The sequence below is a fragment of the Anopheles merus genome, chromosome 3L (genome assembly GCF_017562075.2).
Source record: "Anopheles merus strain MAF chromosome 3L, AmerM5.1, whole genome shotgun sequence".
NCBI classification, from domain to species: Eukaryota; Metazoa; Arthropoda; class Insecta; order Diptera; family Culicidae; genus Anopheles; species Anopheles merus.
The window spans coordinates 13,438,992-13,454,430 of NC_054085.1; the positions used below are offsets into that span (position 1 = coordinate 13,438,992).

At 44.1% G+C, this 15,439-nt stretch overlaps 3 protein-coding genes across 3 annotated transcripts in view; 1 reads left to right on the forward strand and 2 right to left on the reverse strand.

The window, feature by feature from the left end:
• Window positions 1–12,653, forward strand: part of LOC121600081 — a 47,447-nt gene extending 34,794 nt beyond the window's left edge. The window contains exons 2-3 of the mRNA XM_041928382.1: window positions 10,659–10,908; window positions 11,004–12,653. Of these exons, the coding sequence (XP_041784316.1) occupies window positions 10,659–10,908; window positions 11,004–12,160 (1,407 nt within the window). The 3' untranslated portion in view covers window positions 12,161–12,653. The remainder of the gene's footprint in view (window positions 1–10,658; window positions 10,909–11,003) is intronic.
• Window positions 619–1,403, reverse strand: LOC121600100. Its single transcript, XM_041928406.1, has 3 exons — window positions 1,343–1,403; window positions 1,063–1,206; window positions 619–970 (listed from the first exon to the last, which is right to left on the reverse strand). Exons 1-3 carry the CDS (start codon window positions 1,394–1,396, stop codon window positions 620–622), a joined length of 549 nt encoding a protein of 182 aa, XP_041784340.1. The 5' UTR covers window positions 1,397–1,403; the 3' UTR covers window position 619.
• A 73-nt stretch (window positions 12,654–12,726) lies between the features above and the next one.
• LOC121599986 (apyrase-like) lies at window positions 12,727–15,005 on the reverse strand. The gene is made up of 7 exons (XM_041928164.1): window positions 14,825–15,005; window positions 14,530–14,755; window positions 14,244–14,453; window positions 13,863–14,153; window positions 13,506–13,790; window positions 13,362–13,434; window positions 12,727–13,294 (listed from the first exon to the last, which is right to left on the reverse strand). Exons 1-7 carry the CDS (start codon window positions 14,962–14,964, stop codon window positions 12,807–12,809), a joined length of 1,713 nt encoding a protein of 570 aa, XP_041784098.1. The 5' UTR covers window positions 14,965–15,005; the 3' UTR covers window positions 12,727–12,806.
• Window positions 15,006–15,439: the final 434 nt, after the last annotated feature.

Below are 15,439 nucleotides of genomic sequence, written 5' to 3' on the forward strand. Positions count from 1 at the left end.
GAGAGTATGTAGTAGAGTGGTGATGATAAGATACCTTTAAAAATGCCTCTGCTGGATAGGTATAAAGCGAAAGGAGCATCAAAGTGCCAATCCGAGTTCGTAACATTCTGCGGGCAGCTACAGGCGATGTGTCGTTGATTAGCAGAGATAAACTAATGAGCTGAAGAGAATAGTGGTTGGAACTTTATAGAGTTATCAATGCTGGAGCGGTTTTTGCAAGGTGATTTGTAAATTTATATTAATTCGATAAAATAAAATAAATAAATTTTTGTAACTGTGCTTACGCAAGTGGATGTCTAGACAGTATAATATGGAAGTAAATTGCAATGCCGATAGAGAATGTTATTGGTAACTAAAAGCGTTTTTTTCTCCTAATCACTTAATTTAATTGTGCGATTTTGAGTTCATATTTTTGAAGTGAAGTAAATGAAAAATTATAATGAAGTATATTGCAATTATTTTAAGTATAATGACGTCAACCAACTATAGTCGACTTGATAACGATTTGAGTTGAGCAGTGAATGGCCACTAATGGTTTTTTCATACCGACACTGCTCGAACGAATAGCACCATGGTTTCGCTAGACGCAGCAACCCCAACCAGCAAGGTACATCTTTATTCATCTAAACATTTTATCATACAATCGCACCAGCTTCCCGTACACTCGATACTCCATCAGCTTTTCCGCGAGCAGCTCCGAGTGGTAAATCAGCTCCAGCACAAACTCCACGTTCGGCAGAAAGGCAGGTAAGGGCGCATCAGACGGCCGCACATCGCGAATTATGTAGCTACCCGGTGGCAGCGGACACTTCAGCGGTATGGTCGTGTGTCCACGTATGTAGTCGTAGAAGCTTTTCAGCAAACGATCGGATCGGGGATTGCGCATGAAGAAGCACATATCGATCGAACGTTTGATGATGGCGTGCTGTGTGCTTCCGTTCGATGTAACACTGTTGTAAATGAATAGGAGCTGAAAAAGAGAAAAAAAGGGGGAAAACAGGCATAAGTGCAGTGCCGGGTGTGTTTGAAATGTGTTTGAAAGAAATGAGCCTGGAGCCTTACCCTTAGGTCCTTCACTTTGCGTGTGATGTCAACAAAGATGTCGAGCGATTGGTTCGCGTACGACTGCGGATGATTTATCCGGTAGGAGATGTTGAAGATGGGTGAGTGTAGTGTGTACTCGAGTTTCTTCACGTAAGCTACAGTCTACAATTGTGCAAAGCAAAACAAAAAGATATTTGGAATAAAATGGAACACAAACATTAATGTAAAAGAACAATTCATGCATTGAAGCAAGTGGAACTACAAGAACTACTTTAACGAAAGTATTAGATTGTCGAACGTTGGCGAGAAGGATGAACACTGTGTGCAGCAAGATGACAGTCAACGGTTTCATGTTTACTCTAGTGATGTACGAACACAAATGGTGAACGGAGCAGTATGAACAGTTTTCATTTCGTGCTATCATTAAGTTCCAACGAGACGGAAATAGTTGTGTGCGTTGGTTTGCAATTCTTTGTGTCGAAACTGTGCCATTTGCCAACAGTTTAGACAGTTTTTTTTTTGCAATAATAGTAGACTAAAGTGGAAAGGCTTGGGTAGATGTGTATGTACAGTGAAGGTCGGTGTGTTCTGTACTGTTCCAGAATTTGATGGTGATGATGCATGGCCAGAGGCACCATTTCAAATCAAAGCGCATGTTGTGGACCTAGCTTCTGGGCAATACTGAAATGGATGACAAACTGATGTGGGAGATAGTTGATGAGGCAAGCTACGAGTGACAAGTGAGCTGTAGAAGACGATTAGCCAGTTTGGGTTATTGAAGATGAAATATTCAATTAAAATAATTAATATTTAATAGTTCTGCCGATGTTGCATTTATGGCTTTAATTGCTCCAATTTGTTAAACAGAATACATTTGTTTTAATGACACCAAAAGGAATGCAAATTCAATAAACCACACTTATTGCATAAAGTATTTCATTGTAATATCATCGCTATTTGGTTAAGGAAGACACTTTTTTGACATAAAAAAAAATTTCTAAACAAAATCACATACTACGCTTATGTGCCGAGAAAACAATTATTTTACTTAAATAAAAGGTTTGAATGCAGAATAAAAGTAAGAATGCAGCCAATAATGGTTCGACTGATGTACGCAGCCAGCTGCTCGAATGCAGAAAAGCACTATTGGCCTAAGATGTACTTATTCAAACAACTTTACAAAACAAATACTGTGTACGTTGGTCTATTTTTAATGCCAGTTTTTGTTGCTAAAGTGACTCATTACATGAAAAAAGGGAGAAAAAATTGAATCGTTCAAATAAGCACATATTTGCAGAAGGTTTATTGTTGAAAATTATACTAGTGGGTATACTTATAACAATAAACAGTATAAGCTTAGAGATCTGGCTAATACATTTTTAAACGATCAATTTTTTGTGGTGTCTGCTGCATATTCCGTTCCAAATGAGAAGCACAATTACATGATATGAATCAAAAGGGTGAGCCGACTCAATTTTTTTCTTCCAAAGTTTATTCAAATGTCATTGACATGATTGCCTGTTCAGCTCCGACGCTTAGCATTTAATTATTCGCCCTTTAGCAACAGGTAGTTCGATCATAATGGCACTCGATAACTCATAAATGGTGGTTTAATTGTATGGGAAATTAAACGTACTGGGAGTTGGAGTTGTGTCGGAATATCGTAGCAGAAAAAATACTCGTTGAATTGTTAACAACGAATGTAATTTAGGTATGCGGATATTTTGTCTTTTTTTTAAATTATTTGTCTTTGTTTGTAGACCTGGGTTCAAACACTGTGGCAGCAGTTCGATTGCTAAGACAGTTTCTTCAATCTTTTGCTGGTTTTTTGGTTCCAGGCGGTGGGGTCTTGGTTGGCAAGGCCAATATGTTGTCGATCAGCCGCACTATCCTGCCGTGAATGCGTAGCTCGGCTAACGCACGGCCACGCACTTCCGAGAAGTACAGCAGCTCCAGCATATAGTTAGCCTCGGGCAGAAAGGCCGGTATCGGCACATCGGATAGCTTCAGGTTGCACATGTAGTAGCTACCGGCCGGGAACGGACAGCCCGGCGGTAGGTGGCTGCGAGCGTACAGATAATCGACAAAGTTCTTGATCAAGCGGTCCTTGTTTCTATTTCTTAGATAGGAGCAAAGCTCGACCCGTCGCTTTATCAGAGCGACCTGTAAGCTTCCATCATTCCCGACGCTGTAATAGGTAAAATACAACTATCCTCTCCCCACATAGAAGGGTGTTGGGTGTATTTAATTGGAACACAAAAACAATCGCTCTTTCGCATAGATCTCTCCTTACCCGCAAATCATTGATTTGCCGTTTAATATCGATATCGAAATCGAGCCACTGGTCTTCGAGCGCTGGCGTCTGGTGGAAGGTGTACGATATGTTGAAAATTGCCTTATTGTAGTGGAACTCAATCTTGGTGCCGGTTGCAATCATCTAAAGCGTGCGAAAGTTCATTGCTGCATCACACTTTAAACACTTTGGTAATTTAAGGATGTAAGCTTACCCTGACGAACGCATCGGTTAATGCCCATTGCAAATGAAGGATGTAGCAAGCTGAAAGGAAAACTTTGGGCGAAATACCCATGTTTTTTTGAAATTCAGTAGTAACGGCCAGGCCGTACTACTAAAAATCCTTTTGTGCAGCGTAGCTGTGTGTCTGAAGAGCAGCAGAAGTGTAGTTTGGTAAAAGATGGGGACATTGGCTATAAAATGTCTCAATTTGTAAAAGATCGCGAAAATATAAGAGCTAATGTCAATAAGTGCAATACTGTTATCAAGATGTACAATTATCCTTAATGGTTTGCAAAGGTATCTTGATAAGGTTAATTGATTTTTGTTATATGGTAAGACCTTTAATGTTATTCAATACAAATGTATAGTGAACAGTTTATCAACGATTTCTTTGTAAATGCGCCTTATGTTTGGCTTATCAAATTGATATCAAAGCATGCGTAGATCATCTTCATTCAACATACTGGCCCAAGAGCTATAACAAGATGAATATGATTAAAGATATTCGCTAGGCCCAAGCATTCCGATCTATGGAAGGGCGAGCAAACGAAACGAGACATATTAGCAGACATTTCATGTTTGATGAAGGCCTGCACGTGGAAGGACTTATTTGGAATGTTGTATATTCTTCAACGATGGCGATATTTGGAGGAAAGTTCTTATCTTGAGATGGTTGTAAAACGTGTCTACTACACACTTCTGAACTTTAGAAGCCTTCAATAGGAGACAACATGTGAGACATATCACTAAGAGACACAGACAAAGACCTTGAAAATACACTCTCCATGTTTGCGCGTGGTGTTTGGATCATTTTTTGTTTAGTACGATGAGTACAAGGAGTGTAGTACTTTGATACAGTACTCTACATCAGCTGTGTCAAACTCATTTCATCAGAGGGCCGCAAGTACAGATTTTCAGTGATTCGCGGGCCGCAAATGTGAGAATAAAAACTATACCTCAATATTGATATAAAATACTGTTTAAAATCATTATTGTTAAACAAATTGACTTTTTGTACTCCTCGCTTCAAATCTGGAATAGTTTCCTATTTACAAATTTGCTGTGTTATTTTTCATTGTGCACTTTTTTATTTCGAAAAATAGTTTAATGTACTTTTAAAGTCCCATGCATTTTTTATCCTTATTATTAAAATACGACATTTTTCATTAGTCGCGTTCTAACACGGTAGTTCTGTTAGAAAATATCGTCCAACCACACTTTTTCACTAAGGTATCTTTTTCGCGAGGCGAATCATTTTCAAGCCATCCAAGCTATCCATCGCTGGATGAATAACAAATATATTTGCCTGCAATTTTTTGACAGATCAAGAGAAAAATTGTAATAAAACGTGTTTAAACATAATTTTTGCTAATTTCCAAGTTCCAAGAACCCGTATTTTACAAATAATTTTTTTAAATTACGATAATTTTATCTGACAAAGATTCGTTTTTTGACACTTGAAGGGAGATGATTCGCGAATTGAGGTAGTGGACTGTGTGAGCTAATCTATGGAAATAAGCTATACATCGCAGGACTTCGGCATTTCGATTATTTTAATCCTTAATCTAAATACTCATGGCTTAAGCGTAATCATATCATTTTGGTTTTGATTTTTGGGGAGGTTGGAAAGTACATTAATTCGTTTTGTAGAATGTGGGGTACACATAATTCCAACTTGGCTACAATCATTTTTATTAACATTTATGGTGGCATGATTATGAATAAAACAGAAGTGGCTTCAATCGAACATCAAAAATGTAACATTCTAAGGTCGGAGCCGTGCAAATTCGTTCGAAAAAGAATTTCAGAGCCCAATGAATCCTTAACTCGGCACTCGGGGGCATAATTGGTCAAATTCGGGTAATTGGGGCATGGTCAAATTCGGTAGGACCGACCAGATCCATTTCTCACTGCAGATTAGCCGCTCCGTGCGACAACCGATGACTCCAATGGTTCCGAATGGCATTAAACGGCTCTATAAGCTTCGGTCGGCACCGAACGGAACTGTTGGTTTGATTTGGACGGATCAGGAGTCAGAATAGCTAAGATCAAAAATGACGATTCTGACAATCCAGCACTAGTTGTTGCGAAGATTCCAAGTGTGTGTATGAAAGTATTTCATTCCTTTTTCGTTTGTAGAAGGTTGACGCAAATCTATTTTTCCATATTTTTCCATAGAATGTGCAATCGAGTGTACACAACATTGTGCTAATATTCAGAATTTCATCGAAACATAATGAGTTTGCATTCAAATCAATTTTTCTTAAGGGTTTCAATTGTTCTGTACGATTGTGCAGCATAAGTTTATGAGATGTTATGGTTACATTCATGTTAGATTCGAAAAATATACCATCAAAATGATTGTTCTTCTCTGGAAAATTTTATACAATTAGACAAATAGTAATAACAGTTTTTTGGTTTGCAGTGCATTTAGCAATTCTCAAAATATTCTCGCGGGCCACATTCAGCATTGACGAGGGCCGCATGCGGCCCGCGGGCCGCCAGTTTGACATACCTGCTCTACATGAAAGCTGAAATACTTCAGCTTAGTGTTCAGTATTTGAATCAATGAGTGGCATCAATGTGTAGCAATGAGGGATTAGATAACAAATGAATGAGACATACCGAAAATGGGTCCAAAGAGTTAGTTTGATTAAACTTCTTCTTCTTCTTTGGCTCAACAACCGATGCCGGTCAAGGCCTGCCAACACACTTGTGGGGTTGGCTTTCAGTGACTTATTGATTTCCCCCCATAGCAGGATAGTCAGTCCTACGTATGGCGGCACGGTCTATTTGGGGCTTGAATCCATGACGGGCATGTTGTTAAGTCGTACGAGTTGACGACTGTACCATGAGACCGGCTGTTTGATTAAAGATCCAAGCCTAAATTTAATCATGTTAAATCTATTCTAATTATTTTGATAGCCTTTAATGATTAAAATCCTCAATTTAAATTAAAAAAAAACACATTAAGTAACATTAATTGCCTTTTGTGTGATTGAAAAGAAATTAACTATAATTGTAGTGCAGCGATTAGAGCGCATTAGCGGGCACACTTATTTATTGCCCATTCAGCTCACCAAACTTCGGCAACAAATTCTCCACCATGCGCACCAGTTTGCCGTAGAAACGAAACTCGACCAGCGGTTCGGAGCGCACCTCGGAGCGATAGATCAGCTCCAGCACAAACTCAGCCTCCGGCAGGAACAGCGGTATCGGGATTTCGGACGGCTTCATGTCCCGCATGTAGAAGCAACCAGGGCCAAACGGACACTTGGTCGGCATGGTACCGTGCGCCTTTACCAGCTGGTACACCCGATTTACAAGCCGGTCCGAGCTGGGATTGCGCAGAAAGAAGCACAGATCAACGTACCGCTTCAGCAGTGCGGTCTGTGTGCCATTGTTGCGCGAAACACTGTAATACGCCAGGGAAAGCTACGAGCGCAAAGGATAATGGTCAGAGAGGATGGACGTAATGCAGCACCACCGGGTCCGTTGCGCTTACCTTCATGTCCCTTATCTCCCGCTGTACGTCAACGTCGAAATCAATCGATTGCTCGAGGAAGCGTTTGGAGTTACGAAATGTGTAGGAAATGTTAACGCTTCTTGCATTGTTCTTCAGCTCGAGCCGTTTACCCACCGCAATCAGCTGGGGGAAGAAAGTTGGGTACAGTTGTGCAGTACAGTACAGTGAAGAAAACTAATAATAAATAGCCCACCCGAAAGTAGATTACCTTCACGAAAGCATGCACCGGCTGAAAAGGGCCCATGTACATTAAAAAGCAAAAAGTAATCCAAAAAGTAGTCGTTATGAAAAGCCGCATGCTTACGATGGAAATGCAAACGATCGAATAAAAACCCAACTATATGTGCGTATTTTAAACCGCGCCTATCAGTCAATCTGAACGAATACGCCCAGTCAACGGTAGTATCAACTGTTTTTGCAGGGTTTGCGAAGCTTCCTTGAATAAATTTATGGAAATAAATGGGAAAATACAGAAACAATATTACAATTTATTTTCAATTGCAATGTATAACATAATTTTTGGAATTTCCAATTGTAAAAAACATCCTCAAGAAAGTGTTAATTTTGACGGTCTGTTATACGTATAACAGTTTCATTGGGGATTTCACAACGATGTGAATCGCATTCTAAGTAGAATAGGCAAATGGCCATACATTTATATAAAATGCAGTGAAATAAAGTCATTATGTGCGATCGATTCATTTTAATAGTATAATTGCTCCCATTTATTCAATTGAATCAGATACCACTAAATCACACACGAATCCTTCGATGCTTTCATGCCAGGAAACTACTCAAATTACACTCATATTAGACATTAAGTTGGTAGTATTCTGAAACACGTTCTCAATTACACGCACCAGCTTGCCGTAGAAACGGAACTGTACCACCGGCTCGGCCCGTATCTCGGAGCGATATATGAGCTCCAGCATAAACTCGGCCTCCGGCAGAAAAGGCGGTATGGCGATGGCGGACGGTTTAAAATCGTGCACATAGAACAGCCCCGGCCCGAACGGACACTTGGACGGCATTTTGCCCGCCTTCATAATGAGCTGGTAGACCAAATTAACCATCCGGTCGGATTTGGGATTGCGCAGGAAGAAGCACAGATCGACCTGCCGCTTGAGTAGTGCGGTCTGGGCCGTGACGTTTCTCGACACGCTGTAGTACGCAACGGTAAGCTGGAAAGAAGAGAACACATGAAAGCAAGGTGGCTAGTGTGCGCTGAGTAGTTTACCTTCATTTCCTTTATCTGCCGTATAACGTCAATATCGCAGTCAACCGATTGTTCAAGTACGTTTTTGGGATTGTGAAATATGCAGGAAATGTTAACGTTTCGTATGTTACTGTTCTGCTCGATTCGAGTTCCGGCAGGAATGAGCTGTAGTTTTGCAAAAAACATAAAAAAAACCTTTGATGTGTATTGAAACGATTGGTGATAGTAGAAATGTTACGGATTGTACCTTTATGAAGGCCACCAACGGTGGAAAATGGTGTGTGATCATTAGGAGAATCAGGAACGCCACAAGCGGTCGCATGTTGATCGGGCGCGAGAAGGGATTCGAATAACGATGCGAATGAGAATGATTTGCCAGCAAAATGGTGTGCGCAAAAACAGAGCGGATGATCCATTTAATCATACCTTGGTTAGAGGGCTTGATCACTGTAAATTGATGCTGCAGGGTTTGTCATCCTAGCTGAAAAATAGTTGTTGTAGTGATTGATATAAAATAAAATAAAATCTGACCACAGGAAATGTTTGGTCTCTACAAATATACATGTAATGTTTGGTATTTGGTAATCGTTTTGGTTTTTCGAAAAGTTTTGTTTATTTGTATCCATTGTCAATTGCAAAGAATTTATTCGCACAATTTAATCCGTCCGACTAACCGTTGCGAATAGTTGTGGTAGTTGATGTAGAACAATTCATTGTTATTAGCATTATTATTTCGGCTTCGTTCCGGAAATTAGTTGCACTTAAGAGAGCCCGTTCGAACCGCCACTGGTAAATTACTTTTTGATTAGCTTCCCATACCAGCGAGTCTCCAGTACCGTTTGCCACGGTTTAGTTTTCAACAAATTAACGTCCACGCGGAAGTAGCTGGCGGGCAGGAACGAAGGTATGCGCGCACGGGCAAACGATACATTCCGTATGTAGTACAGGCCGGCCCGCATCGGACACTTGGTCGGGATGTTGCTGTGGCGGATCAGCTCGAGCTGAATGATTTGCAGCAGCCGGTTCCGGAAGGGATGTTCCAGAAATTCGCACAACCCAAGCGTACTGTTATACAGTGCCGCTTGCAGCTCCCCGGTCCGGGAGCGCACCGTAAAGACGCTGTTGATCTTCAGCTGAGAAATGTCCTGCAGGGCCACCATTTCGACAAACACGGCCGGCACGGACGCTGGACTGTGCTGGGTGATGTTAGCGGTCGTTCGTAGCGTTGGAGTGTCGAAAATTTCCACCTTCTCCATGATGACTACATTCTGTTGAAGTACAAAAATGTGAAATATATGAATTGCTCCTACAAATTACCTTTCTTTACACTTACTCTGAGTGCAGCGTGTGCGCTCGGTAGAAAGATGGTACAGAAACTCCATAGTAAGAGATAGTGACTTTTCAGTAATGGCAGGAAGATAGTTTGTCCCCGGCCGGAGTTGTGTCCGTATGACAACGTGTCGATCGGTTCCATGTTTACTACGAACTGAATTCATTTTGACGCTCTGATCGTTCACCCATGCGATCACGAATTGCATTTGATATTTAATAGATGTTAGTGTATTGTGAACTGTTAGATGGCGAAGAGATAATGGTTGAGTGGGAAGTAATTATTTTCACCATCTTCTTTTTCATTATTTAGTTCTTATTAAGCTAAAAAGAAGTCTCCATGCATCCTACAATGATGCATAGTGTAATGATCTTTAGCCAGTAGCTGCTTTAAGTACCCAGATAAGGTCCTCGAAATTCTGTGTTGGGGAATCCTGGAATTTATGGAAATTGAAGATCAACATCTCAAATATGCCCTGATGGGAATTTTAAGCGATTACTTGCTGTCTTAGCTCGTAGCTGTAAGTCGTTTGGATCCAAATTATTCCTATGTAAGACATTTGGCATAATTCATCAGATACTGTTGATAGTCTACCCATAGACACAGATCACTATGTCCTGACTGTATGCTTCGCTGCTTATTCATAACAAAGACCAGATAAAGATCACTTGAGCGGTACATAGAGCAACCAGAAGAAGAAACTGTAGCCAAACAACCTCCACTAACATTGCTATCAGAGCTTCCTATTTCCTTTCCAAGTTCCAGGCCAGCCTACCACATCGATTCCGACCACAAAGCCAGTCTCCTTCAAGAATCCCGCAAACAGCTGATCGCGTACGATCTCACCACACGACCACCGGAGGAATGGCCGAAGATCCGCACGATGTGCGATTGCGCTTCGTTCCGTTGCGATAAGTTCCGTTATCTCGCGTGCTGGCCGAATCTCTCTGAAGACGTGCATTGTGCGTTGGTCGGGTTTTTTGAGAGAGCGCCCCACTCCCGTTAAACAGCTGTTTGCCCATTTTAGCGCGGTTCGTTCAACTTCATTCACCGCGGAGAGCTGCTGGCGAGTGGAAGCAGCCAGAGAACGGAAAGAAAGCAGAAAACAAAAACCATGCGACAAAGTGTGAATTCAGTGATGCTGATGCTGCTGCTGGTGCTGCTGCTAGCTGGGAGAGATGTACGATCGCGTATGTATATCCAGAGTTCGACGGAGGGAATTACCGAGCTTCTCTCGCTGGTGGAGAAAGACATCCCCGCTGAGGATGATGCTGCTGGTGAGTTTGAGTCATTAGAAAGTTGTTGAGCTCTTCAATTCTAAAGATCGTTCTGCTTCTCTCCCTCTCTCTCTCTGTCTCCTTTACTTTCGTAGCCTGTACGATATCTCTAAGCCGTGATCTAACGGTCATGCAGCCTCTGTTGCTTCAACCGGGCACCGACGAGTTTGTGTGGCCACAGCTCAACAGCACCGTCGTCAGCCTCGCCAATGGCCAAACGGTGGAGCTGTTCTGTTCGCACGGCTTTCGCAAGGGCTCTCCGGCGGGTCGCTCCAAATCAGCCACCATCACCTGCGACGGTGACGGAAGGCTTGGTTATCGATCGGAGGCGCACAATATGTCGCACTTTCTCTGCCAGCGACCTGTTTATCACGTAGCCGAGCGTACCGGTGCCCATTGCTACGACAATGGAACGATTGTGCGCGTCGGTTTTAGCGTTGACGAGGCCCGGTTTGCCGCGCTGTACGAGGTGTGCTTCGACGAGACGAACCTGCGCACGCATTACACCAAACATCGGCTAACGCCCCACAACGACCATCATCAGCGAGCGGTAAAGCGGCCCTCCTTTCTGCAGGGTGAATTCTACGGCGACCTAAAGATGGCCACCCTGTACAGCTTCGCAGCGCAGCACGCAACGCTGGCCCGCATTCTGAGCTCGCCGGCCCGTGCAGATGCGCTGTTAAGCAGCAAGAAGGGGCTGTTCTTTGCCCGCGGCCACCTGGCCGCCAAGTCGGACTTTGTGTTCGGTGCGCACCAGCGTGCCTCGTTTTGGTTCATGAACGTGGCGCCCCAGTGGCAACGGTTCAACGGTTTCAGCTGGCAGCGCATCGAGACGGGCGTGAAGGCGTACGTGGCGGCGAACGATCTGCGGCTGACCGTGTACACCGGCACGTACGGTGTGCTGAAGCTGCTGGACGGGAATGGGGATGGGCAGGAGATCTTCCTCGATTACGATGCAAACCGTGAGCCGGCGGGCAAGGTGCCGGCACCGGCCTTATTCTACAAGGTGCTGCTGGACGAGGCGAATGATGCCGGGCTCGCACTGGTCGGTGTGAACAATCCGCACGCAACACCGGAAGAGATTGCTGCCGACTATGTGGTGTGTAAGGACGTTAGTGAAGCGGTACGGTGGTTAAGGTGGGATCGTAACTCGATCGAGGATGGGTATGTGTATGCGTGCGATGTGAACGAGTTCAATAAGGTTACGGGCCATTTGGTGCTCGAGCGGCCCGTGGGAAACTTGTTGCTTTAATGTGCCAGTCCAGTGAGGTGTTTGTTAAACAATATTTAAGTGAGATTAAGGAACGATAAACGCAAATTTTATAGAAAATCAGAAAAAACAGAAAATGTATAAAAAAAGAAGATTTGTAGAAGTGTTCTGAGTGAGTCGACACAACATATAACCGATATGTCGACTTTTTTTAAATGAAGAGTATTTTAGTCGTGCAGATTGCCTAAATCAAGGCGTCCTTTTTCTTGGTCGAAAGTTTTTTAGCGAGTTCTGCATCTTTGCTGTTCATCTGAGTAGCTATTTCACGTTTGAAATATTATGTTAGGAGCCAACATTCTAGTGAAAATAAAAAAAAAAAAACAATTAAAAGTTATAAAGTGACGCTGTAAAGGCACATGACCTGTTAAGACTAAGGTAAGGGGTGAATGAGGCCAATTGGCTCAAAGTCTCTAAAAAAATAAACAAACAAAAAAGACTATAGGGCATAAGGATCACTACACAGAGTCTTTTGAAATGAGCTGAGCTTTCGGATATGAAATGGCACCTTTCTTTAGGAGCATCTAGTAGATTCCAGGAAAAGCCCATGGTTTGATCAAAGATCTTTTTTTTCTTTTATTACTCAACAAATCCAACCGAAATATCATTTCCCAGGGCGGTGTCGTCACGCCTATTTAGGCTTATACCGCTGGCTATCCAAATCCCACGAGCAGGTACCGTTGGTGTGGTTCTCAATCACCACACGCTTCTCCTGGAACATGGTCTTCGCGATGGTTTGACGCTTGCGCACGTACTCGATCAGCACATCCGAATCCAGCGGTCCCGTCACACGATTTGTACCCTTCTTTAGCATGGCAAAGCCATCCTTACCGTCAGCCAGATAGGACGGTACCACGACGTAGTAGATCTGGTCCTTCTTAAGCGCAGTCTTTGCTCCGTTGGCACCGACAATGTCGATGCTCTGTACACGTTCGTACGGTTTTTTGGACAGATCAGCCACCACGGCCATGCCCGACACCTGTGCCGTGTTGTAGCGGAACTCATCGTCCAGTGTGAAGGAGTGATCGATGGCACTCCACAGGTCGGCACCGCTAAGCTTGATCATGTCGACCGACGAGCCGTACGGAGCAGCCTCAATCGCTAGACCGTTTGTGATGTCTGGAGAAGGAAGAGAGGATCAATCGAACTTGATCAAGACAAGATATTCTTACAAGCGAGTTCTTACCTCCTTTCTCGATCGGGTTGCGGAAGTTGCCAGCCTGTACGAACGCTACCGGTTGAACCGTGCTGTTTGTGTACTAGAAATTATTGGAAATCGACAGATAACAGATCAATTTCGTGCTCTCGCCCTGCCATTCATCTCACTCACCTGATCTGCGTACGCATCGGCAATCAGATCGCCCAGGGTACACTCGCACCAGCGGCAGGATTCGCGATCGAGAAACACTTCGGTCGTGCCGATCACCTGCGTACCGAGTCGCTTGACCTCCGCCCGCCACGGTTCCAGCTCGCGCAACACTTCCTCGTCCTGTTTGACCGAGTTGTTCATGTAGATCGGATAGCCCTCCCAGCTCTGTACCTCACCTTCGCAGTCAAAGTTGACCGTCAGCCGGCCAACGTACTTGCCGAAGGAACGGGCCTGAGTAATGAGCACCTGAGACGAGGAACAGATAGACACATACGCCATTAGTTGGTGTGGAGTGATAAAAGGCCTGCAGTGGCTTACCGTATGGTTATTGCTCTTCTTCACCACCAGTGGATAGTCTCCCTCGATGGTGTCGTACTTGGTGTCGTACGGTACCTTCGCATCCTTGTTCAGCAGCAGCGAGTGGGAGTGGGCACCGACGATCACGTCGATCAGATCGCCCGCCTCCTCCGCTAGCTGCTTATCGCCGTCCAGCCCGCAGTGGGACAGCACCACGATAATTTTCACATTTTTCTTCTTCAACTCTTGTGCCTCCTTGCGGACGGCTTCGATCGAGTTGGTCAGCGTTACCATACCTGTTTGAGCTACCAGCTGTAAAAGAGGGGAAAGCATCGCTCACAGTAACATCATGCCTCAGGAGTAGATCAGGAATAGAAGATAGAGAAGAGAGCGCCAACTTACATGCGTTTTATCGTACAGTGCTCCAATCACTCCAACCCTTCGATTGCCAACCTTCAGCACGATGCTGCGCGCAATCTTGGAGTCCTTCAGCGCCGGCTCACCGTTCTTCTCCAGATTAGCGACAACCGTGGGGATCTTCATCTTCTCCAGCTCAGCCAGATATGGGGCGAGACCTTTCGGGCTGTGGTCGAACTCATGGTTGCCAAGAGTCTACCAGAGCAGAGACATAAGAGCATTACTCCAACAAGCTCGAAAACTCTGTCGCACACCTTCCACTGCCACTTACCATCGCATCCGGGGGCAGCTCCTTGATGAAGTACGCCGTCACATTCCAGCGCAGCAGATTGTACCAGAGCGTTCCCTGGAAGTTGTCGCCCGCATTCAGGTAGAGCGGGTTCTTCGTCTTGTACTCACTCTTCAGCTGCTTGATCGTGTGGTACACGCGCGCTATCCCAGCGATACATTCCTTCGAGTTCGTGCAGGTGGACGACTTCTGGTTCGTTTCGTCGAAACTGGTTTTGGAAGGGAAGAGGTTTTTAGGCTGGAACTGGATTAGTCGGAACCGTTACCGACAGCCTTACCGTGCATGCAGATCGTTGATGTGGATAAGCGTCAGCGGGAAGGGTGCTTTCTCGCCGTGCGGGAAACTTTTGGCCGCACCGTCCTGGATGGCTAAGTGGCAGAGCACCGTAATGATCGTAGCGAAGCGTACCAGTGCCATTCTGCCACTGGTGATTGCTTACCTTGTGAGAGCAGCTGTTTGGTAATGGTGTCTTTTATATGGCAGCAAGATGGAATTCTTTCAGCCAACTGTACATACACCATCTTTGCGTCTCTTTCTCTCTCTCTCTCTCTCTCGGTCGGTGGGCTGTCACGCGATAGGTTGTCCGGATTATGGCAGGTCCAATTATTGATACAAAGGTTGCGTTTATCATTTTGCAACTCTGAGGGGTAAACACAGACGCTAGCAAAGCTTCCAGCGAAGCAGCTAAGCTCTCCCATCCGGTTTCCAATCGATTGAATTCACACTCGGTTTGAATGTGCACTTGCTGGGAGCTGCACCTATCTGAAAGGCATACCCTGTACAGTACCCGCTTCTCGGATGGGAACTGTTTGCTTTTTATAGATTCGGTGAATTTCATCCGACACACACACACCAAAAACAACCAACTTATTGTCCAAATGAGCTCTCTCTC

What these genes read in the sequence shown, in the direction of transcription:
- LOC121600100 (XM_041928406.1), bottom strand. Translation starts at nt 1,396, where the DNA reads ATGAAACCGTTGACTGTCATCTTGCTGCACACAGTGTTCATCCTTCTC. An exon ending in TGTTCATCCTTCTCGCCAAC is followed by an intron (nt 1,207 to 1,342) that starts GTTCGACAATCT and finishes GCACAATTGTAG; the next exon opens with ACTGTAGCTTACGTGAAGAA. An exon ending in GCAAAGTGAAGGACCTAAGG is followed by an intron (nt 971 to 1,062) that starts GTAAGGCTCCAG and finishes TCTCTTTTTCAG; the next exon opens with CTCCTATTCATTTACAACAG.
- LOC121599986 (XM_041928164.1), bottom strand. Translation starts at nt 14,964, where the DNA reads ATGGCACTGGTACGCTTCGCTACGATCATTACGGTGCTCTGCCACTTA. An exon ending in ATCAACGATCTGCATGCACG is followed by an intron (nt 14,756 to 14,824) that starts GTAAGGCTGTCG and finishes TTCCAAAACCAG; the next exon opens with TTTCGACGAAACGAACCAGA. An exon ending in AGAAGAGCAATAACCATACG is followed by an intron (nt 13,791 to 13,862) that starts GTAAGCCACTGC and finishes TCCTCGTCTCAG; the next exon opens with GTGCTCATTACTCAGGCCCG.